The sequence below is a fragment of the Cyrtonyx montezumae genome, unplaced genomic scaffold (genome assembly GCF_038088225.1).
Source record: "Cyrtonyx montezumae isolate F1298 unplaced genomic scaffold, pur_monq_1.0 scaffold_3, whole genome shotgun sequence".
Classification (NCBI taxonomy): Eukaryota; Metazoa; Chordata; class Aves; order Galliformes; family Odontophoridae; genus Cyrtonyx; species Cyrtonyx montezumae.
Genome location: NW_027072034.1, coordinates 69,304,936 through 69,329,133, shown reverse-complemented (window position 1 = coordinate 69,329,133; position 24,198 = coordinate 69,304,936). Strand labels below are relative to the sequence as shown.

The 24,198-nt window shown below is 34.8% G+C and overlaps 1 protein-coding gene across 2 annotated transcripts in view; it reads left to right on the top strand.

The window, feature by feature from the left end:
- GBE1 (1,4-alpha-glucan branching enzyme 1) overlaps positions 1-24,198 on the top strand; it is a 156,452-nt gene that overhangs the window by 25,252 nt on the left and 107,002 nt on the right. For both annotated transcript variants that reach the window (XM_065741857.1, XM_065741856.1), the window contains exons 2-3: positions 12,856-13,025; positions 20,319-20,434. In XM_065741857.1, the coding sequence (XP_065597929.1) occupies positions 12,856-13,025; positions 20,319-20,434 (286 nt within the window). The remainder of the gene's footprint in view (positions 1-12,855; positions 13,026-20,318; positions 20,435-24,198) is intronic.

Genomic DNA, 24,198 nt, shown 5'->3' with positions numbered 1-24,198 from the left:
TGTGTGTGTATGCTGTCAGAGTTGAGGTTTTCCTTCTCCTTATTCACCCCACTGATAGCTTCAGGTGACCTCTGTGTGTTCCAAGCTACATCATTGCTTGGGATGTTGAAAACTCTGATGCAAGCTTCAGTGTCTTACTGAGTCTTGAGCCATTTGTGTGGTGGATGGCTTATGAGTATTGAACAGTAGTGCCTTGTTAGTTTTTTCTCTCCTCACTTTTGTTTACAGATTTCTATATCAATTCAAAACTTGAACCATAACTTTCCATTGCAGTGATGGACAAGTTGGCTTACAGGTAAGTGACTACCATATGCTTGGAGGCTGCAAAGTAGCAGTGACTTCTGTGATTATTAGGCTGTCCCTGCTAGCTTCAAATACAGCTGTGATCCCATCAGAAAGCAGATGTCTAAGTTGTCATGTCCTTCAGAACTCCAATCCTGTGGAAATGGATTCATCTCAACCACATATCCAACAGCTGTTGAGTTGTGCTCACTCTGCAGTTATGAAATCCTTAACAGATTTTCGACGTGCAGCAGTTCATGTACTTTTATTCCAGTCAAAAGATTGTGTTAATGAGACAAAGTTTCAGAAGAACAGACAGACTCTATAAAATTTGTTACTCTTCTGTTTTCTAAAGAGATTTGAATATTAAGGGTAATAACTTTTTGAATTTGCTGTTCATATGTCTCCAGATGGTGGTACAACTCACTTAATGGCCTATATTTCTCAGCTTTTTGCTCCTTGCTGCTAAAGTTTGAAAGAGCCTTTTTAGAGTGAAAATAGTGGGCTTTGAATGATGTGAGTCTTTGTATTGTTGATTGCTGTTGTGAATAGTTAAATACATGCTTCTTGATTGTTCATCTTCCTTGGGAATAGGTGTGATTAGCTGGGGCTAGTTATAAATACTTCCGAAATACCCAAGGTCTAATTGTACTTCTAGTTTATTGATATTGAATTAGAAGCATTTAGTATTGTAGACAGTACAAATGTTTGAGTGCTTGGACTTTTTTGGTTTATCTTGTCTACAGTGAAGGCACTGAATAATTAAATATAGGCAAACTCATACTGAAAAGATGGTGTGGTACTTCTGCTAAGGTGCCTAAAGCTGACATCATCATTTAGCAGACAAAAGGGTTCTATTGTGTTCCTCCTTTGCAGTCCCAAATTCCTCTGGGATCTCATAGTCTCTGAAGGAAACGTTTTCTTTCTTAAAAATCTATTTTTAAATGGCTGCTATTATTTGGCATAACAGGGAACCCAGCTAGCAGACCAGGTTTGCTTGGTAAGTTTAATCTGCAGTCAGTATGAAATGTTCTATAGAGCTGCTGAACCTAAATAGAAAAGACTTATTGATCCAACAAGTGAAGACTGATCAAACTACCACAGTAGTCAAACAGAAAAGTGGAAGTATACCTTCCTTCCCATCCCATATTTAATAGTTGTTTTTAAATCCTTTATATGTAAAATAATGTGTGCATTTCTTGGAGTATTGTGAAGTTTTCTTTGTAACATTAAAATACAGAGAGGTAATCTAAGAATGGGTAATAAAAACTTAAAGGCCAGGAAATAAAAACTATGTTGAGAGTAAAGCTGTTTCTCTGTGAGAGGAAAACAGAATGCTTATTTAGTTGGTGTACATGCACATCTCAAAATTGAGGCTAAAGTGGTAAGGTTTGTTGTTTCTTGTAGGCAGAAATCAATACATTTGCAGGAAGACTGAATGCAAACAGAAATTACTGATTTTAATTGTCAGTGCTTGCAAGTGGAGGATGGAGTGCTCTAGTTTAAATGAGCAGCAAGATGTGGCAGGAATTCAGTGGTTACTTGGGCACCTAGAGTGCTGGGGGTGTGGGGAGGGCTCAGAGTGTGGGGCTCAGCTCCTGAGTGTATCAGCTTATTGGTGCTGGAGGGGCAGGCTCCCCAGGGAAGTGGTGAAATCTCCGCTTCTGGTGGTGGTCAAGAAATGTGTGAATGTGGAGGTTGGGGACCTGGTTTAGTGGGCATGGTGGTGATGGGTTGGTAGTTGGACTGGGTGATCTTAGGTGTCTTTTCCAACCTTAATAGTTCTGTGACTCAAAGGGTTATTAAATTAGTTGTGTACTATCGTTTTTACACTAGATGAAAGGAAAAGTGTTGCAAGGGAGCAGTGTTCACTGTGGTATGGAACCCAGGTACAGCTGTAGGTATCCTTCCTCCAGCCATCTTTTTGACAACTTTGGCATCTATTTAAATCTGTTCAAGACAAAGCTTGTCATCTTTCTCTGTGACTAAACATATCTGTAAATAAGATTTGTTTGCTTTATTGTTGTAAGCGGATGACAACTTTTGTTTACCTTTCTGACTTGACTTTCAGGTTGTAAATTACTTGAATATACAGCCCACTGATTTGATCCATTAAGTCAAGAGCTCGTTTTTATTTTTTTTAATAGTTTTTAATAGGAAGTGCAGTAACATTTGTGAGAACTAACAACTATCTCGTAGCTAGTTCCATTATGAAATTTGGGTCGTTGTTGCATCATGTGTCCTCTAAAGCAGGTTGGAAGACTAATGTAATGACAAATATCTGATGTTTTATTTGAAATATTCAAGAGTGACTTTGTCCTAGAAGCTTGGTAGGACAAAAATTTTGGTAGCCAACTAAAACTTTTCATTTTGCGTTTCCTGGGGGGTATTTAATAGGATAAATAATTCTTAGCATTGTGTTGAGCTTAATTTATGCCAATTGAAATTACTTGCAGCATTCCTAAGACTGTGAAATCCAAACTGATACAACGTACTTGGAATCCAAATTTGAGAAGAAACAGATGGCTTCTTATGTTTACTGCTATGGAAAGCTAATAAAAAAGAAAATACATTGAAAATGGCTTCTTTTTAACAACTAAAATTAAATGAAGTAGTTACTGAAGTCCATGTTATCCTGTCGCTATGTGCAGAGTTCTTAAAACTTGTAAGATGTACCTGGTCAGATTCTTACCATGCAGGTAACTGCATTAAAAACAAGACTGACTGATGCTTCTGGGTTGATTAAGACCTTCATGAGGCAGTAATGCTTGCAAAACAAAAATTGTATTATAAATTATTTCTAAGAAGTTCCTATATCTTTTTCTGAAACCTCTGCTGTAGCTCCTGTTTTAGACTTGATTCCAGCATGGTGCTAGTGCTGTGGAAATCCTTGCCTATGTTTTTAACTTTCCTCTTATCTAAATTTGATGCCTATTAACACAAAGGAAGTATCTTAAAAATAGTTGATAGGATCAAATGGGAATGGATATGCTGTTATTTACAGATTGATTCTGGTAAATAACAAATTTGAGTGAGTTATCTCCAGCTTAAGGGGGGGTTTAAGCATGTAATTAGTAAATACTATTTTGGAGCTTTCTACCAGTGCATTATTCTGAAAGGAAAAATGAACTTAATTGTGTGAGGGGGGCAGGGAAATGTGGAGCTCTACAGTTTGAAGATAAATGATACTGAATAACACTAAGTTTTGTACTTAATTCACCTGGATTACTAATGCATTTTTACTTTAATTTTTGACTGTATTGGGTCCCTATTACAAACAAATGAATAACTGATTTTCCTGTAGTTTACCTGGGAGTATGATTAATGTTCAGTATTAGTTATTCTGGTGTTAATTTGGCGATATGAAACTCTGAATGGTTAACAAGAACACTGATTTGAAATAAGTGATAAATCAGAGTTGCAGAAGTACGGCTTGTGGAGTTGCTGTGTAGGGAGCAGTGTTGTGTCCCACGTGCCTGTGGCAGTGCCTCTTCATCAGCACCGGTCTTTCCAGTCACGCTCGTGTTCACGTCTCTGCTACATGCTCTGCTGATTACCTTGGAAAAGGGCAATGCTGTAACTGTTCAACTGACCTTTCAGTTTATTTTCTCTTGTGTAATATGAAACATGAGCTAACACAGTCTTAGTCTGCTGATTTCGAGAAAGAAATCTGTCTCTTTACGTTCCTACAGCTTTCTGCTCAAATATGGAGTTTCTCTCTAGTGCGTTAATTCAGAAAGCACTGCCTCAAATTAGTTTGTTTCTCTGGTAAGGTGGCTTCCAAAGTTTTACAGTTAAAGGCCTTTTTAGAGCGTAATTTATGCATACTTAAGACTACTTTGCAGAGAGATAGCGAGACAATGACTTACATAATGAAGAAATCTAGGAACTGAAGGGTTTATCTGACAAATATTTATTTAGACACGTAGAACAAAATAAAGAACGCTACTGGTAAATTTATACTTTTTCATTTGTATGTAAAACCACAAAATGGAGCTTTTAGATAGTAATTGGGAAATAGTGCTTCTTCAGGCTGTTCCTTCATGATGAGGAAGTTGGTTTATGTGCATTGGTATTCAAAGAATATATATAACCTTTGTGTTCCAGAAAGATGTAATGCTGGTTAGTATCTTGGAGGAGGCTGTCTTTTGGAGGTGTCTTTCAGGTCTTTAAACAAACAAAAAAGAAAACCTGTATAGTTTTTTATCCCTAAATGGGTAAAATAGCTTGCTCGTAGGAAGCATTAATTTTGAAGTATTTGTAAACTTTTCTCTCTTGTTAGTATTGATGACTTTAACTAGTTCTCTAGATTTCCCATGTAGGGGGAAAAATTCCTTCTGCTCCTTCTAAACATTAGTGGTTTGCTACACTTACTCTGAACTGAATTTGTGTTTCTAATAGAACTGAAGGGGACAAGGTCAACAAACATATGAGATGTGGGTAAGATCACCCTTCACCACAATGTTTAGAGGTTGTCTTAGAAGTGGATTGGCTTAGATAATTCAAAGGAGGAATTAGTACTGATTATATTCATTATATCGATTGTGTTGTATTGCTGAATTTGATACATTTTGTAATTGTTCTTGAATTTGGTTCTGAACCAAGCAATACGTTTGTTATGAGACTGGTGGCAAGACATTACAGCTGTCAAATTCTGGTGAAGTCTCTAAATTAACCCAATGTGTGAAGGAGGAAAGAGGCTTGCTTCTAGGCTTTGTTACTGTGCAGAAAGCACTGTGTAAGAACATGTCAGCAAATAATCTTGATAAAATACTGCTGAAATTTGTCTTTAATAAACTAGAAGTTTAATAGTCTTTACATTTGTCAGAAACAGCAGCTGCTGATGTCAAGAAAACCTCTATAGTTGCTCTTTATTTTTTTTATTTCTGACAATTTTCACAGTTTGCTGTGCTCATAAAATAGACTGTAGTTAGTGTTAGGCCTTGACTTGCAAATCACTGCAGTATATTTTGGAAAAAGCTTATACTTCATTAGTTATTTTGTCTTGTATGAATAACTTTTAAAAGAGCAAATGATTACTCATTAATTACCCCAAGAAAATATCTTCCTGATGTTTAAGATACTGTTTAGCTTGAGACAAAGCTGTGCTATCTCCTTATGCTGAAGTAATAGGATATTCAGGGTTCTTTACTCACCATAAAAGATGCCTGAGAATTTTAACCCCTGAATTAGGGGGTGTGGATTTTTTTTCTCCCTCTAACTTTTTTCTATTTTGATTTCTTTTGTAGCTTCCAGTATTAGAATGTTATTCTAGCTGGAAAGAAGTAGCAAAGACACTCAAGTTAATGCCTGTGTTCTTCATGTTGGCACTCATCTGCCGAGTAGAGAACAATTTAGAAAAGCTGCTTTTGAAGTTTTTTTTCTTTTTCAAAAGTGGAACCAGATCTTGAATTTTGAGCACTCACTTAGTGGTAGGAATAGTAACAGAAATGATTTAACTGTGCGAGTTTCTTATTGTAATACCTATGTATCAAAATTACTTGCATGACACCTTGTATAAACATTGGATGATATGTGAAATCTTTAATTTTCTGCTGAGAATAGATGTTACATTGCTTCTTTCTTGGGATAAAGAGGCAAATTACTTGTGTAATGAAGTATTTTAATAATTGTAGCTAGAGTATCTGGGAAATTCTGATTTAGCTACCAACAGGCAATGATCATGATTTCAGAAACATAAAATCTTTGCTTTTAACCCTCAGAAAAACAAAATGAAATTACAGACTTTGTCTCTGTAAATATTATCCTTTGGTATCTTGTAGGTACCCTCTTGGAATTCTTCAGATACTTCAAAGGTTACATGCTGTTCAGATGTAAATATACATGCCCATTTAAATGGGTTAACCAAATCTTTCTATTTAGATAGTTTTAGGTGACTGACTTGCACTATAGAGTTGATCTAGGTTACAGTGCAGTTAATTTTTTTGTTCTGAAATAGCAGTACCTCCCTGCTTGAGAACAGCCCTGAGGAGAAAGGTTTGGGAGTGCTTGCTGATGAAAGATACAGCATTAGCCAGCAATTTGTTCTTGCAGCCCAGAAGGCCAGCCATATCCTTGGTTGCACCAAGAGAAGTGTGACCAGCAGGTTGAGGGAGGTGATTCTGTCCCTCTATTCTGCACTTCCGAGACTCCAGGTGGAGTACTATGTCCAGTCCTGGAGTCCCCAACACGAGAAGGACATTGGGGTTTTTGGAGCAGATCCAGGGGAGAGTTATGAAGATGAGCAGAGGGCTGGAGTGCTTCCCCTATGAGGTTAGGTGGGGAGGGCTGGGGTTCTTCAGCCTGTAGAAGTGAAGGCTGTGATATGACCTGATAGCAACCTTCCAGTATCTGAAGGGGCCCTATTGGAAAGCTGAGGAGAGATTTTTTTTTTATAAGGGCAGGTAGTGACAGGATGAGGGGAAATTGCTTTCAACTGGAAGAGGGTAGGTTTAGTCTTGATGAAGAAGTCCTTTACTGTGAGGGTGGTGAGACATTGGAGCAGATTACCCAGTGAGGTTGTGAATGCCCCATCCCTGGAAGCATTCAAGGTCAGGCTTTGAGCAACCTGGTGTAGATGGAGGTATCCCTGCCTATAACAGTTAAAACTAGATGATCTTAAAGGTTCCTTCCAACCCAAACTAATCCATGATTCTATGAGCCTTATACTATTTTTATATGAAAGAAAGGTGAGTGAAGGGAGGTGAAGAAGAGAATAAAATTGTCAAATGCTTTGTTTTGATATCCTTTCACTAGAGACCAAAGTGTCTGAGGAAACAAAAAAGAATTTGTTTTTGCTGCATGCTTCTAGTCACGGTGCTCTTAATTTGCTGAACTGTAGAAATTTCATTTGGGAGGAGCTTTATCCATCCTTCTCCTGTCTTCCTTCAGGCTATCCCCTTATCAGAAGCTGAATGAGGACGGTATTAGAATTAAGTAAACAAAAATGCATGGCCCTCATTGTCATTGAAAGTATATGCAACCACATCTACATATTAATAGCAGCAGTATTGGAAAAAGTAATCTGTGAATGGCCACGTTCTTTATTTTGAAATATTCAGAATTGTTGAATCTATGCTTCTGACTTCCACTTTCATCTTTTCATTTCCTTTTTTTTCTTCTGTGAAATAGTAGGGGGCACAGAGGGAATAGATATGGATGTTATTATCAGAGATTGTTTTGTGATTGTCCTGTTTAATATTCCCCCATGTTCCTCCTTCAACTACTTGGAAAATGTTTAATTCCACTCCAGTTTTCCAGGCACACCCAGTGAGAATACAGAGCTGCTTTTGTATGGGGTTTTGTGACCCATGTGTTAACATCTTATCTTCAGATACGGAGTTCCTCTTCTTACATGGCTATCAAGATGTGTTTCATTTTTTTTTATTTTAAGAAGCTGTTGCTGTATAAATGTTCAGTGTAGGCACTTAAATGATACCTGTCACTGCTAGTTGATGACAGCTTTGCAAAATTTTGGACATCGATATCTAAAAGATGGGCTGTCTGTGGTAACAGAAGGGAACTGCAGCTCCTGAGCCTCTCTTGTTATATCAATCAAAACCAGCTGTTAATCCTTTCTGTTGTTCTTGCCGTAGGAGTCCATCACAGCTAAAATAAGCATTTCTTCAATTCCCAATTTTTTTTCCAGTTTTTGAAGTGTCTTTATTTAAACAATGAATTATTTAATGTAGAAAGAAAACTTTTAATAATGGTTTTTATTCCTCATCCTACAGAGAGGTGATCTGTAAACAGTACTATGCTGGTGAAAGAGTGGTACAATGACAGTTTAGATTTTCTTGTTTGTTGGAAGCTTGGAAATAAGACCTAGCATTCCTCTAAGAGATTTCAGGAATGGGTGTATGAACAGGATAAATAAATAAATAATATCTCAAAACATCAAACAACTTTTTTTTCTTTATCCTTAAGGTTTGTTGTTTAAAGGAGAGGACAAAAACAAAAGAAGGGCCCAAAAATAAATCTCCCAAACATTTTATCCTTTCTACTTTTATCTTTCAGTCCTTCCAATACCTACATTAGAAGAAATCTAAATAAATATAGAAGACTGAAGTAGCTGAGAGTGTTATTTTCTTTCCTTTTGGCTGTACTTTTATTTTTAACACCGACGTTCCTGTAAATGTTTTTATTTGTTGGAAAATGAGAGGACTTGGTTACAGAGAATACCTAACTGGGCGTTTTCTTTCATATCCTTTTCCCTTTGGTGTCTGCAGAATTGGGCTTTCCATGTGGACACTAGATATCATTATCAAAGCCTCTCCTATTTGCTTTCATGTTTTGAATAAATTTGCATTAATATTGGGTCAATATCATGGAAATAAATTATGGCACAAAAACTAATGTGGACAAAAAAATCTAGAAAACGAATAGCTACTCAAATGTGAACATCATAAGCAGAAGAAGGATGAAAATGATTAATGTCAGTGTTGACACTACAGGTCTTAAAATAGGCTGATTGACTGCTCTATAAACTGCAATAATTATAACTTTCTAAAAAGGTCCAAGAGTGGGCATAAAAATGTTCTGAAATTATGCAGCCATGTTAGAGTGCAGCACTGTGGTGATTAAATGAGGATATTATGTATACTGCCAAGACCTCTTTGGTTATATTAGTTTCTATTTAGATTCTTATGAGACCTAAGAAATTCAGTGTAAATACCAAGGTTTAAAATTTATATTACTAGGTAGCCAGGGGGGTGTAGATAGTCCCAATTGTTTTAGAAAATAGAGGTCTGAGGGCTTTATGTGGAGACATAATTCATTATTATGACTTGCCATCAAACATCTTCAATATTCTGCCAAAAGTCATATTTCACTAAGGCAGTTAAGTTTGGGAAGGGGGAGGCTTAGCTCTTATTTATTTTGCCATAATGAGATTATTAATTTAAATGTCTTTTTCCCATTTTTAATGAGTTTGGTTAGTTGACTTAAGTCAGCGATGATGGGAATTGAATTATCATTGTTACCAAATAACTGGAATGTTATTTCCTTAAGTAAGAGCTGTCTACCTTTGCACTGAACTGAAAGACTTTTGAGATACCGTTTTCTGTAACATTATATATGCTATCACTACTTAAGTTTTAGGCCTCAAAGAAGTTAAAAGGCAAAATATTTGAGTCTTCTGAACTGATAGCTGCTTGCATGAAAAGCAGCCTCCTTAAAATGGCTTGAGTTAATACCATCTTTATGATTTTTCACTCATCTTGCTTCTCTGAAGTTGTTACTGGCAAGGCACCTACTTTCTGGAGAGCCATTATGCAATGTCATATTTGCAGGCTTTAATCCTACTTTTATGCTTGTTCTTACATTTCCATTGCATTGTTCCAAACAAGGCTTCGTAAAAAGCATAGGAATCAAAGCAACAGTATGTTGCAACCCATGAATATAACAACAAAGAAGACTTTTGTGACCCTGTTCCAAGTAATGTTTATGATTACCCATACTTCACTATGAAATACTAGAGGAGAGGAGCAAGAGTGCTGGTGTGAAAGTGTTAGTCTGTTACCAAATGTACTATTTCATATTGGATGCGTGTGTAATAATGTCAGAACAGAATCTTTGTTTCCATAAAGTGAAGAAAACACTGAATTTATTTTTTTTAGTTAAAACTCATTCATCTGTTAATGGAGATGAGTTGAAAGGACATGGGATTTGAATTGAAAAAGCCTTTGTTGTTGTCCGATGATCCCATTCTAGTGCATGGGTTTGCTTTTTTTAGAAGAATTCCTGGAGCAAGAAAAGCACCCACAGCAGTCCTGTTCAGCTCTACTTGTGTTTTGTCATCCCCTCCTCTATAGGAAGGGAGCTAGTGTATGTCTTCTTCCAGTTATCTCTTGACTAGATCCCTGAAAATATGTGGATCTTCTTGTAACTGTTTTTTTTTGTTTGCTTTTTATCTTTGTCACAAAACTAATCATAGTACTTCTGAAAGTATACTTGTGTGTGTTTTGAACATTGTAATATCTCTTCACTGTCAACTTCAGTATGAGAGTAGAAGAATCTGAAGAGAATTTACAGTAGTTGCTCATGAAGCTACGAAGGCTTAAGAGGTGGGAAGGCAGAACTTAGCCTCTAGTTCTGGCTTTTAGTTTTGAATATTTCTTGCAATTCCTGTCACAGATCCAGAATTTTGCAAGATCCTCTCATCTTCAGATTGTTCCCTGTTCGCAGTCTGGTTGTAGTCTATAGTCATTATACCTACATCTGCCCTGTAAATTTGTATGTGTTTGCCTGTGATAACTTCTGGTGTTTGAAGGGGCTAAATGTGATAATTGGGAATATACCTACCTCTTTTAACACTTATTTGACGTGAATGAACATACCAGCCCTTGGAATTGCTTGAACAAGAAGGTTTTCATGTCATTTTCTTTGTGTGATTCTGGGGTTTCAATCTGAAAGATGAAAACGTTTCAGTGATGTAGAAATAAAAGAAGATTCTGTGAAAGCAAAACTTTAAGGTTGCTACACCTGGATTATACAAATGCTCTTAAATAAATCCTCTCCTTTAAAGCAGACAGAGAAATACACTTCTGTTCTGATTTACAGGACCTTCAAAGGAAGATAGCTTTGTTTTGTGGCCAGATGCATTTTGTCTCCTGAGATGAGTTTTTCAGAATAGTTCACAGCACAAGTAATTGATCCATTTTAGAAGCCTGTGGCTTTTTCATGAACTTCGAACAACCCATTGTCCTATATTTGATTACTTCAGGAGGTCATTGACAAAATTAAAACCGAATGCTTTCTAGAATATAATGTAAAACAAATGCAGAGAGCTCTAGTTGTTTCAAAGTTTGTAATTTCTATAATGATTGCACAGCAGTTGTATCTGAATGAACTTGCTCTGGCCCAACCACTGTGCACTTGTATAATTACTATATTTTAAAAAGGAGCTTGAAATAAAACAGCAACAAAGCTACCCTCCTTCCCCTGAGCTAAACAAATCAGAATACGTTTACTTTTCAAAGACAAACTTTCAGTAGGGAATAATGTTTCTGTTACCAAATACCATATGGTGAACTTTTGAGGCTGTTCTAGTCACTTGTTCTGTTTCTGTATTTAACTTTTATTTTATTTATTTATATAAATCTTTCTATGATTGCGATTGTTTAAAATTTAATTCAGTCAGCTTGCTGCATTTGTATAGGTTATACATGTATTTCTGAAAATCTGACTAAATATTCTGTTAAGCAATGCAAATGAAATTTATTACCAGGGTAGTAGTTTGTAATGTGTTTCTGACGATTAGATTCGTGGGTAAATTTTAAAGGGATGATGCAGGTAGATGTTGTGACACATCATAAATATTTTTTTCTGTAGTGAATCCTGAGGCATTTTCAAATCTTGCTGTTTTCAAAGGTGAACATTAGTTTTTGTAATACAGACCTACTGGGAGATTAACCTTGAAAGTGGTCAGGTCGTAATACTCAAAATTAATGTGCTATTCTGTCTCACTTTAACCAGTAAATTGACAGTTTGATCTCCTACTTTGAAGTAATGAAGGCCAATTCTGAAACAAAACTTTAAAATAAAACTGAGAGTAGTATAAAGGTCCTAATGTTTTAATGTTTCAGGCAGAGTAACTCTTCTTTTTTTCTTTTAAACCAGCAAACTGTAATATTATAATGTTGTTTGCTTTTTTACAGTTTATTTTTTCGTTTTTCAAAATTCAGTAAGTGTAATGAGGCAGACAAGCTGGTTTTGCTTCAACTCTTTCTAGTTTTTAAACATTTCAGAAGCCTCCTTTCCATTTATGAAGAACACAGGTATATTTCTAAATTGCAAATAAAATAATCCTACAGGTCACATTAATAAAATTCTCAGTTGAGGTTTTTTAGCCATGCCTCTTCACATAGTAGCTCACGCTTCAGGAAGCAAAGGTGGCCCTTTCTTTTGTGTAGTATGTGCCTCTTGTGTTTCTCTGAATTGCTGGTAAGATCTGACAGGAAAACTCCAAACTGTTAATAGCAAATTTTTACATTAGAGGTTTATTGCATTTCTAGCCCTAGCAGGAGTAAGTAGAGGATAGTGCAAAATAATTACTTCCATAAAGTTTGAGTGCATGTGTAAGTAATTGTATGTACTTCTCTCCAACTTGTTCCAGTGGCAGAGGACCACTTAATTTTCCTGATGGTCTTTCTAGAGAGATTGGTTAAGCAGTGCTAGATTATTTCCTCTATGCTTGTTACATGCTATATTGCAGACTTTTCAGTGTTTGGAGATTGTCTATTAGAACTGGTTGTGACAAATGTACCAGGCCTGTGCAATTCTCCCTATGATGCCCTTGCTCAGTATTAATGAGATAGATGAAAAAGTGTTAGGCTGTTCAGAGTGGATTTTTCCTGTTGTGTTGTAATACCATAATTTTTGGACTACCGATCAGGACTTGTAGTCTTAGACTTAAAGTGCAAGTACTTCATGTGAAGTAGAGAAAACATAGTGAAAATTGCAGCTTTATTCTGTGTTGCAACCATGAAATATTCTGTAGTTTGATTGTTTATTTTCTATTTCTGTAAAGAGCGATGCCTCAGTTATTCTAATTTATTTGTTTGTTTTTGAAAGGTATGCTCTGTTCTATAAACGCTTGAAGAGCATTGACGACAATGAAGGAGGTCTTAATAAATTCTCAAAAAGTTACAAAACTTTCGGAGTTAACCAATTTGTGGATGGTGGAGTATACTGCAAAGAGTGGGCACCGGGTGCAGAAGCAGTGTTTCTCACGGGTGATTTCAGTAAGTATTTTAGGAACGTTTTCTTTCCCTTTCCTCTGCACTGTTTTAGATCAACATCCTTTTCACATAAAAACATCGTAGCAAAGACAAAATTCTGATAGCAAAAATATATGTCATGTATTGCTAGTGTAATGACATTTAGTAACTCAATCATCTTTTCCACCATATTACATAACCTAAGAACGTGTGTATTTCCATTGTGTTCAGTATTATGTATCAAAATGATGTATTTATATTTTTTATATCCATGAGGTAATGACTTCTCTAAAGATTGTAGCCTGGTTACAGTGCAGCATTAGCTGAATATGTCTAAACTGTCTGATATTTTTCCTAAAGCCCTCTAGCTAGTGTTATGTAATACTGTATGGAGGGAAGGAGGAAATAACAGCGGAATAACTTAATTTATCTTCTCTGCTCATCTAACAGCAGCATTGTCCAAGAACCAAGGTTCTTCAGGTTATAACTAGTCATGAGAGTCCAGAGACAAGTACTGCTTCAAAACAATAATATCGAATTCTAAGTGAACATACTCATGGAAAAAATAGTACTCACTCTGGGGGGATGGAAGAAGGAATAGTGTTGGCAGAGCAGGAAAGTGGCAGGATCACAGTGGAAGAAACTGTATTGCTAAGTTTGAGAACTGGTGAGACACGTAATTAAAGCTTGACAAAAAATGATGAATTTGCTAGCCACATGTAGGTCATGTTATGCAAACTCTTAAATGCAACTCAGGTGCATTTTTTGTTCATAAACCCTGCAATACTAATACTATCTGCAATACTATCTTTTTAATTTTTTTCTATGTGCCTATATAACTCTAAAATAAGTCTTTACTTATACTGTTAGCTGTAGTATTTGGTGATTCTTCTTGAAGTATGTACAGTGATTAAGATTTTGTACTGAAATGTGCTGTTAGAAAGAAATTTAACTAGTTTACCCTCATAGTACTTTCCAGATACATCTGAGATTTTTTTCAGTATTTCATAGTACAGTTTTATTATTTTTAATAGTCCTAAGATTCACTTAAATAGAATATGGAAGAGAAACAGTTAAACATTCAAATTATGCATTAGTTCCCAGACATAGAATAGCTTTAGTTAAATAGTCCTTGTCTTTTAATTGGAATAGAAGTTGATAAAAATTGGTTGATATAGTACTAAGATTTTCATACAGGAATCAGATGCCTCTTTTGATTTCAAAACTCAGTAACAAATCATGACTATAGTTCTCCTCCTGTTAGTTTACAGTGGCGCTAGCTGTTAATAGTGACTGTAAGGCAGGTGCTTGAGGGAATTTTAAAAGCTAAACTTTATTTTTATAAACACACAGTTCTCCTTTTCTTTCCTGGTTGCCGTCTCACATAGTCAGCTACATCTACTGATTCTTCTTTGTGGGGGGTTAAATTAAACAGTGCAATCTGTTTAGACATTTTGAAAACAAACTTTTAGTGAAATTAATACCGAAGATTTAAAAAAAAGAGGATGTAAATTGGGTTGGAGTGGAGTTAATAGGGAGACACATGTATTGGTACTGGAAAAAAAGTTAAAAACCAAAGCAACGATAAAACTCACAAAATAACCAACCTATTTTGTTTATAAATATTTTATGTAGTACATCATGTTAGTCCTAAAATTCTCCTTCATAACTTAGAGTAGTTGTATCTATGTTAATGAAATGTGGCAGTAAGATGTCAAAAGACTAAAAAGAAGTTCACTTTAATGTGAGGGAAAAAATGCATTTGTCTGATATATCATATTAATAATCAGTCATAGTAAAGTATTTATTCCCAAAGGGGAAGATAAAATATTCAGAAAGCCTAGAGAAATGGAGGATTGTCATTCAATTCAGATGATTTGGCTTTAATGATGCTCTGATGAGAAACTGGGTTGCAAAACCCTAAGATTTAGAATCAGGTTACTATTGGTGCACTTAATTAAAACTGAATCCCTTTAACCTTTCTTCAAGTTTTTGAATAGGTTAAAGTCTCAAACTAAATTTATGATTATATTGTATTTAAATTGAATATCAGGTTTTCTGTTAATAAGGTTTTTTTTTAAAGAGCTCGGGTTTATAAAGAAGAAACTGTAGTTAAGCTACTGGAGGGAGGAGGGGTTGAAATGTTACAGGGAAGCAAACCAAGCTTTAAATAGGGCTATTCAGATTTAAACTGAAAAATAATTATATGCAATATAAAAACAAGACAATTCAAGGTTTTCTTTTAGTTTTGCTGTGGATAAATGGTCAGTGGTATTTTCTCATACTGGTTTTCTTACAATCTTTCTTATTATCTGTGAGTCTCCTAGATATTTGGTTGAAAGACAAGGAAAAACAAAAAAATACTAGTTCCCACTACTTAACCTTTTGAGTTATTAACATTCAAGGATAGAAAGCAAATAAAAAGTAATAATGCAGACAATAAAAACTTCAATATTAAGAACTTTTATCTCAGATTGTATGGTTTTTGTTTGTTTAATCTCCTTCTGACACGTTTGCAGTGAATGGGATCATCTTTATGGGATAACTTCTAATGTCATACCTTTTGTAAAAAGGTAAAATGGCGCATACATCTGTATTTGAATTGGAGAATGAAAAGCATACATTTCAGATAACTCCAGTGTTTTTGGAGCTTCTCTTTAAAACATAGTAATTGGAGATAAGATAAAATCTGTTGATATTCAGGTAGATTGTTTTATTCTGTCTAAAAAGTATTAATGAACATCTGAAAGTGTTAAGTTTTGTCAATTAGTACTTCTTGCATTTCAGTAAATCAAATGTATGAGGCTATTAAACGAATTTCTAATACTGGAGGCCGTATCAATATTATAGCTACTTCAATAGCTTTCAGTGATAACTCAGTATTATTTGCATGCTCTACTGCTGAAAAAACTTGTTGACTACTGGTAATTTATTGCTGCTTTACAATCATTTTTTTCAAAATAAGTTAAGTTTTGAGTGCAACCCATGGAAAATATGGGATTTTGGAACACTCAGAGTTGTATTTGGTCATGCAGTGACTTCCTGTGTTGTCTGTAAATATGATTTTAATCAATTTTAAAAGTTAATGACTTCATGTCAATATTTGACATAATGAAATATAAGATTTTTATCATTCTGGAATATTTTTGTTCTAATTTCTGCCTTATTTTTTGCACTAGTGGGGACATCTTTTTGGGGGTTAGAGTTTGGATACAGGGGGACTGGCTACTTTGCATTATTTACATAATGAACTCTGTCAGGTTTTCTTCAAAGTGAAGCAGGGGACGCTTAAGGCCACCAGTCCTCATAATCTGGACATCAGAGAGTTGTGAATGCAAACTTGTCATCTAAGAATTATTTGTCTTCAGATCTGACTTAAACCTTTAATCAAATGGAATATAGATACTTCTGTGATATGATACCAAAGTTAGTACTTCAGTCAAAGCATTCTGCAGATAAATACCTAGCCTTCATTAATAAAGACAAACGGTGTTATACTCTTGTGGTTGCAGATGACGGAAGGCAATACTGAAATGTAAGATGCTATTAATATCCAGGAAGATATCATATCTGGGATGTAATGACATTTGTTTTCATGTCAGTATTTGTGCTTTCTGTTTAATGACTTCTTAAGCAGATTATGTTAATGGCCTGGGTATTGAACTGTCTGAAATGAGGCTATGTAGAAAGAGATATTTTTGACCATTCTGTGTAACCTGTGGTGACTTTAGAGAATCACTCCAGTTGTGATCTGCTTTCAGTCTTCTAAATTCATATTTTGGGCAAATGAATTTACAAGTATGTTGAGGGATAATAGGATTGTGGTGCCCTTTAGTGCACAAACAGTTCAGATATCTTTTCTTAAAGGAAACTGTGTGAATTCTTATTAAAGTCCTTATTCTCTTTAAGCATCCTTCTGTTAGAACTGTGTGTTTTCTAGAAATATGACTGTCTTAGGATGTGTTTTGCAATTGAGATTTTAATCTCAATTTTCAGAAGACTTTCACTTCTGAAAACTTACCTTATAATCACAGAATTATACTATTGTAACACGCACAAAAAAAAGAAAACCAATTAACAAACAAAAAAGCAAAACAAAAAAAAAAAACATACTTTTGAACTGTTTTTGGAACAAATGAATCATTTGGCCAATATACAAGAAATTCTGCTTCCTCTTGTGAGGGCTCCTGAATTAAGTCTCAGAACTGAATGGCAATATGCTGATCAACTTGAAAACAAAACCTGAAATTGGGGAATAAGTCATCATTTAATTTGTGATTTATCTGGAAAAATTGTTTTTTTTTTTATGACACATGGTAGAATCCAAAGTATCATTATTTTACTTTTTTTCTAGGTCAAAGCTCAGTTCATGGTTGTTTGATACACACAGAGTGCAGTTTTGAGTGAGAAGTTCTGAGGTGCCTTCTTACCCTGAAGAAGGATGTAATGATTAGATAGGAAACATAATTTGTAAGATCCAGTCCTGGAGAAGTTAGAGTTAGAAAATAAAAGAACTAGTTATTCAAGATGTCTTCTGTGATGATAGAAGACATAATTAGGTTCTGAGATTTTTGTGTAGAAGCTCTTGTCTTTATGCATGTACTAAGAATCTTCCTTCTATCCTAAAACTTATTCAAGTTGATTATTTCAAATTTTGCTAGTAATTTTCTCAACTTTTTTTTTGTAGCTATTTAGTAGAGCTTTTGAGGCCCCTGTTAACAAACAGATATTTTTTTTCTTGTATTTTTACTTTTTTTTTGTCAGTAGCAGACTTGGGTAGTCTGGTTTTTTTTTTTTCCTTAATTTTTCCATAGTATTGTTGGCTATGTTTTGCTAAAAAGTCTGAAGACTAGGCAGTAGAACTAGACAAGCCTAAACCAAGTCGTCTTTATATTAGGCTGTCAATTTCAAGGTTTTTTTTAACTTCTTATGTCTTTTGCCTAATGCAGGGCAATATCTATTACAGTCTTCATAGTTAAGTTTCTTTCCAGGTGGTAAGAAATAAATGATAATTTTTATGTAGGAACACCTGGGACAGGTGAGTATTGCTATCTGTATTTTGAATTCAGTACATCTGCATATTACTAGAGAACAACCTTTTTTTTGTTTTGTTTTACACATTAGACAGTATTTTGGATTATAGATGTTTATTGGAAAAACCTATATAGGTAAATAGAGGTAACTTTTTCACTTTTCTACTTCTGGTCTGATTTCTGTGGAAAAGCAGATGGTAATCTTTGATCTCATCACCTTTCATTGTATCAGAGTTCTTCAATTTTAAGACCATCTCCAACTTTCTAGTAGAGCACAAGATGTGGTCTTACTGCTCTTCCCTAACCTCCTATAAATTGGTTGTAAGAGACATCTAAAAAACATTTATTCCAAATCTGTGATTGAAGTGAGACTGCTATTAATCCCAGATCAGATCTGCCATCTAATAAATAGTATATGGTGAAAGGCACATCAAAAACTGTTTCTTGGCTTTGGATGATGTTATTGATGTGATTGTTTTAATGGGGGTAAAAAAAAAAAAGTTTTGACACATCAGTGGTCTAATTAATTTGAACTAAGCTGTAAACTGTAAGTGTTGAGAAGTAAAAACTAGTATGTGATGGAATACTATGGGAATATTCAGATCAAATTACTTTTGGTCACTGCATTAAATGAATTCACCAGTTTATTATGAGTTTCTGTTTTTAAGAATGTTTTCACTTTTCCCCAGGAGGAGTGCTTTCTGTTTCTTTAGGACAAAGATGAAGCAGGTGGCTTTAGAACTTAAACCACTGAATCAGTGATATTATTTTAACCATTTTCTTTCACCGCCATTAATGTTTTCCCAAATTAGTATTCAAAGATCTTGCAGTATATATGATATGTATTTATAATAGGTATCTATATCCCTTTCCCCCAACTTAAAGCAGGAAAAAAAATTGTACAGTGAAATGTTGAATCATATTAGATGTTAAGTGTTACTTGTAAGTAATGCTTTGGCATCTACTACTGCATGCAAAGAAGTAAAAAGCTCTATTTGTCCAGTCTTTCCCTGAAAACAAGCAATCAAAAGCTGTGGACAAGTAAGTGAGGTAGCAGTTTTAAAGTAGTGTAAGTTGCTACTGCCACTGGAGCAGGGAAATAAATTTTGTTGTTGCGTCTAGTTTTTCTGTAATTACTTTTAATCCACTGACATGTTTAGTAAAAACATTGTTTTATATTAGCTTGAATAACAGAGGATAACTACTGCTGAGGACGTGAACATAGCATTTATCTTCTCTTAGTGTATGTATTTAAGATCTTGTATATAATCTATGTACATAGGAGTTTGCAGAAGACTGCTTATGCTTCTGTACTTGAGATGAAAACTACCACTCGTTTTACTGCAGGAAATATAATATAAATAGATCAGTAAGAAGGCAATTACGTCTTACAATTCAGTTTTCTGTTTTGACTGATTTCTTGATACCTTAAGATTCCCTTTTGCTGTGGGCTATGTGAGGTGGACAAGTTTCAAGGCAAAATGAGAAGTAATTTTGAAACTTGGTTTGCCGCTTCCTTCTAGTTCAAAAATAGTTTCATTACCTGAGTCTGTCAGTTCAGGAGCTTTATATTTAGTTGCATTCATAAGAATTAACCTTGAATATCTATAGAAACATACACAGTTTCCTTGTCAGGCGTTAATTCAGTTAGGCATGTCATAATGACTAGCCTCATATCTCTCCAGCACTCAGTGAGTCAAAACAGTATGAAGAATCTTTAATTATAAAATCTAAGCTCGGTTCAGTAAACGTGTTTTGTGTTTTTTTGCCTTTTTTAATGAAAAGGGATCTGTCTTCAAGATTTACTTAATTATAACTGTGGCATTTCAGGCTAAAGTTCTCAGCTATGTTGTGAAGTATTTAGTATTAAGAGGCTTTGTAGCTGTTTCTACCAAGTCTGCAGCTTCCTCTTTCTCCTAGCTTATGTAGTTTGTTATTAAGGTCATCAGTTAGTTGAAATAGAAGCAATTAGAAGTGCATGTATCGGTATCCAGAGCTGGTTTAAGCATATGGTTTATGGAGATGGCTTCTATTTTGTCCAAGATAATCTTCTTTCCTTTTCTGTAATCAGAAACTGTCAAATTAGAGTTGGAGTATGGTTTCCCATTGAACATCACATTGAACCTCTTCTAAAGGAGGTGTGCAGCAGTAACTGATATAGAAGTATTTGCATTTCCTGCAAATGAAATGTATTCTGAAAAAGACTTAAAATACTGTTATGCCCTTGAGTTTCAATTGGTCATATTTTAAGATAAATACACTTAGTTCTATATTCTTATTACAGATGGCTGGAATCCATTTTCTCATCCATATAGGAAGATGGATTATGGGAAATGGGAGTTGTTCATTCCACCTGGACAAGATGGTTTTTCTCCCGTGCCTCATGGATCAAAGCTAAAGGTGCTTGTTCTGATGTTTTTCTTTTAAATTCTTATAACATTTCTTACTCATTTTGTCCTATTTGTTTTCTTCTGAATATATTGTAGTTGTTATAAGAAGCAGAATCAATTTATATTCTTGTGCAAAGTGACTCTAAATGGTGAAACAGTAATGTCTAGTTTTCTTTGCTGGTTTTGCATCTTTACAGGAACTGGTCTATGTAGTTGAAATGTAGTATGATACACTACTATATATCCACAGGTTAAAACCGTTATTTATAACTTGAAAAATGAAAAAAATAAGCAGTTCTGTATTTCATGCAACTACTTAGTATTCTATTCAAACCTTAGTACCCTAGTGGGAAATGCTGTGCTTTTAACCATAACTTTTCTCTTTGTATGATATAGTATATCTAGCCTCTTAAAACTTTACCCTTAACCCTTAGTAGTTAAGTGTATTGATCAGTTGACACTGCTTAAGGAATTTGAGCTAACTACAGAATGAGAGAAAACTCTCCACCGGTCATATTTCATGAGTATAAAGTCCTGTCTTTTAAAAATTAACTGGAAGTTTCTTTGAGCTGTGTAATATCACAATTTTTATGCTTGTTGTCATTATATATGTAATAACAGCTCTCACTGAATGGACTATTTGCATATGAATACTTATTTCTGTCATTGAGTTATACTTCCAAGAATTTGACTTGTTACAATTTGAGCTTGTGTTCTAGAGAAATCAAATGATAACAGGGTCATTTATGAGTACTTAAGGAAATAAATATTCTGAAATCATACATAAAACTAATAAACTGGGAGTGTTTGTATAATATATACTACAGTCTCAGGGCTCCCATCAGCAAAAGTAACAAATTGAAATCTTCAGTTTTTCCTTAAAAATCTGATCTCAAGGAAACAGGGATTCTCCCGAAACAAAGAATTCTAGCATAAAGCTGCACTGGAAATGCCTGCTCAGTATGTGTGCTTAACACTGTGTTTATTATGGTATAGAAAGTTATCTCAGTAATAAATATGGATGAATTGAAATTTAGGAGTAATCATTCAAGGGTGTGAGAAAGCTGATCACATTTTGCAGAGCAGGGGAGAAAACAGTTCTCTGCAACTAAAATGTGGTGATTATACAATAATTTATGACACTAGAGAATGGCTACTTCCTGTAATTTAGAGATAAATAGCTTATATTTTCTAATTGCTGCTAAATTTACCTTTTATTTATGTTATGTTTTCAAAATTATTGTGCTTATGTACTGTTCTATGCTGAGTGTAGAGATAAAAGGTGTAAATGATGAGAAATGTTGATAACTATTAGCAAATAGTGTATATTCCTAAGACAACTCTCAATTTTATTAAGCATTCTTTCACTTTGTACGATCTTGATCATATTTCCTACTTTTAAACTGCAGAACTATATGGTACTTACTAACTCTTTCCATTCTCCATCTGTAAGGCAAAGACAGTACTGGTCATAATTGGATAACTAGTCGGAATTTTTTGACTACAGAGGATGACTATTGATATCAGTAACGTTGTTCACTGTAGTACTGTAGTTGCTCTGAGTCTTTAGAAAAGGCTGGCAGAGCAGAATGTGAGTTTGATTTCCTCTTTTTTTTTTTTTCTTCTCCCCCTTGTCTTCAGCTGTGCTTTTGAGCAATTTGCTCTAAACAAAGATGTATGCAGTTATCACTGGCACTCAAAACATTTAATTACCAAAGAGGTCCATGAAGCTAAACTGTTATTATTCTGTCTGCCCAGAGTTTGATTAGCTTTTCAGTATGTATATCCTGATGTGAAGCAAATTCTGTAATCTTTGGGTTTAAAGTACAAGTAGGTATACCTACTTCACCCTCACAATACTCATTTCAACCTCATATGTAACTTTTTTGATAATATGTCATGATTATTTTTCTTGTTTTGGTTCCTATGAATGTATCATCATGTTTCCTTTACATGTGTTTATGAATCATAATAAGCGTGGAAAAAATTCCTCAGTTAAGTCATCTCAGAACCACCTTACCTTATCTGTCACAAATCCTGAAGTGAGGTTGGAATATTCTTTGTGGCTGCCCAGAGATGTGATTGATGCCTCATCTCTGGAGATGTTCAAGGTGAGACTGGGTAAGGCCCTGGGAAACATGATCTAGCAGTGGTGTCCCTGTTCATTGCAGGGGAGTTGGACTAGATGGCTCTCAGAGGTCCCTTCCAACTCTGGTGATTTTATGATTCTATATGGTAAGAGAGTACATTATCTTCATGTTATGGGTGGTCTTTCTATCTGCTGTGATTATAAACATAAAACTTCTGTTTTTTTTTTTTAGTGACTATAGCCATTCATAGACTTGTTTATTTTGGGGATCATTAGAATTTGTGTAGTAGAACATTGTTTTGCAGAATTTCATTCATGTAAAAGCTAAGAATATTGGATTTTATGCAGATGAGCATTATTATGCAGATTGCAGAAGTAGTGTCTAAAGACACAGTGTTCTCTGTATAATAGACTAGAAAAAAAATAATATTCAGGGTATGTATGTTATGTTGCATTACTGTAAAAAGCATAAGTTTTTAAAGTTTATTTTGCCAATATTAATTCTTAAATATTCAAGTAGTTAGCTCCAGACATTCACATAGAGATTTGAGTAATCTGATAGGAAGAAAAACCATTCCTCCAGAAGGTCCTTATCTTTAGCTTTTCTCTACACTATTTTCATCTTCAGTTCTACACAGTTCTGAAATTGTGACAAGGTCATTTCTTTTAAATAAGTAATTTTTGAACTGGAATGGAAATGGATGGAGTGTAGCTGGTGACACTAATTTAGATCAGGTCACACAATATTTTTATAGAAAAATAAATGAGGAACAGAGGTTAAACGTTTTCCTGTGTACAGTAGTAGTTGACTATCTACTGTAGCTCATCAAGCAATCTTCTCGCTACCAAACATAGACATTAAAGTAGGTGAGTTAACCAACCAACCAAAAAAAAAAAAAACACACAAAACAAAACCTTGCTTTTTTGTATATTTCTCAAGCATTTTTCTGTGTGTATTTCAAGGAATAGATGCTTATAACAGTTGGGCATCTTCTTTTTCTCTGAAAATAATGATGTTGGGTTTTTTTTATTGTTGAAAATACCACTAGATTTTTTTTCTGGAGCTCCTCCTAGGTCCATGGGGGAAGTTTATAATGAATTACTTGGTGAACAAACCTAGCTGCTGTTTTTGTTATTCGAGTACTTTTTATTTTCTGAAAGATGTCATAAGCTGAGCACAGATTTTAAAAAAGCCACCTCTGCTTTGATAAGTTGAACCTCTGTCTACCTCTGTTTCTTCATTCTAATGGGATTTGTTTGCTTAGTCTTGTAATGATGAGGGTAGTTGTGAGGAGGGGTTGAGAGTTCTTATCTACTTTTTTTGTCAAAAATATCTGAATTCTTCCTTCATTGACAGTGTTCCCACTTTTTTGTAGTATTTAGCAAACTGGTTAGAAGAATTCAGATACGTAGGCTTCCTTAGTAAGTCTCATGTTGTAATGCATGTGTAAGAATTTATGCACTTCATTCTTTCTACTTGTTCTTTATAAATCATAGAATCATAGAATTGCTTAGGTTGGAAAAGCCCTTCAAGATCATCAAGTCCAACTGCAACCGAACCATACTCCTTAACTCAAACAACTCACTGCTAAGTTATATCCCTGAGCATCATCACATCCAAACAGATTTTAAACACATTCAGGGATGGTGACTCAACCACCTCCCTGTGGAGCCTGTTCCAGTGC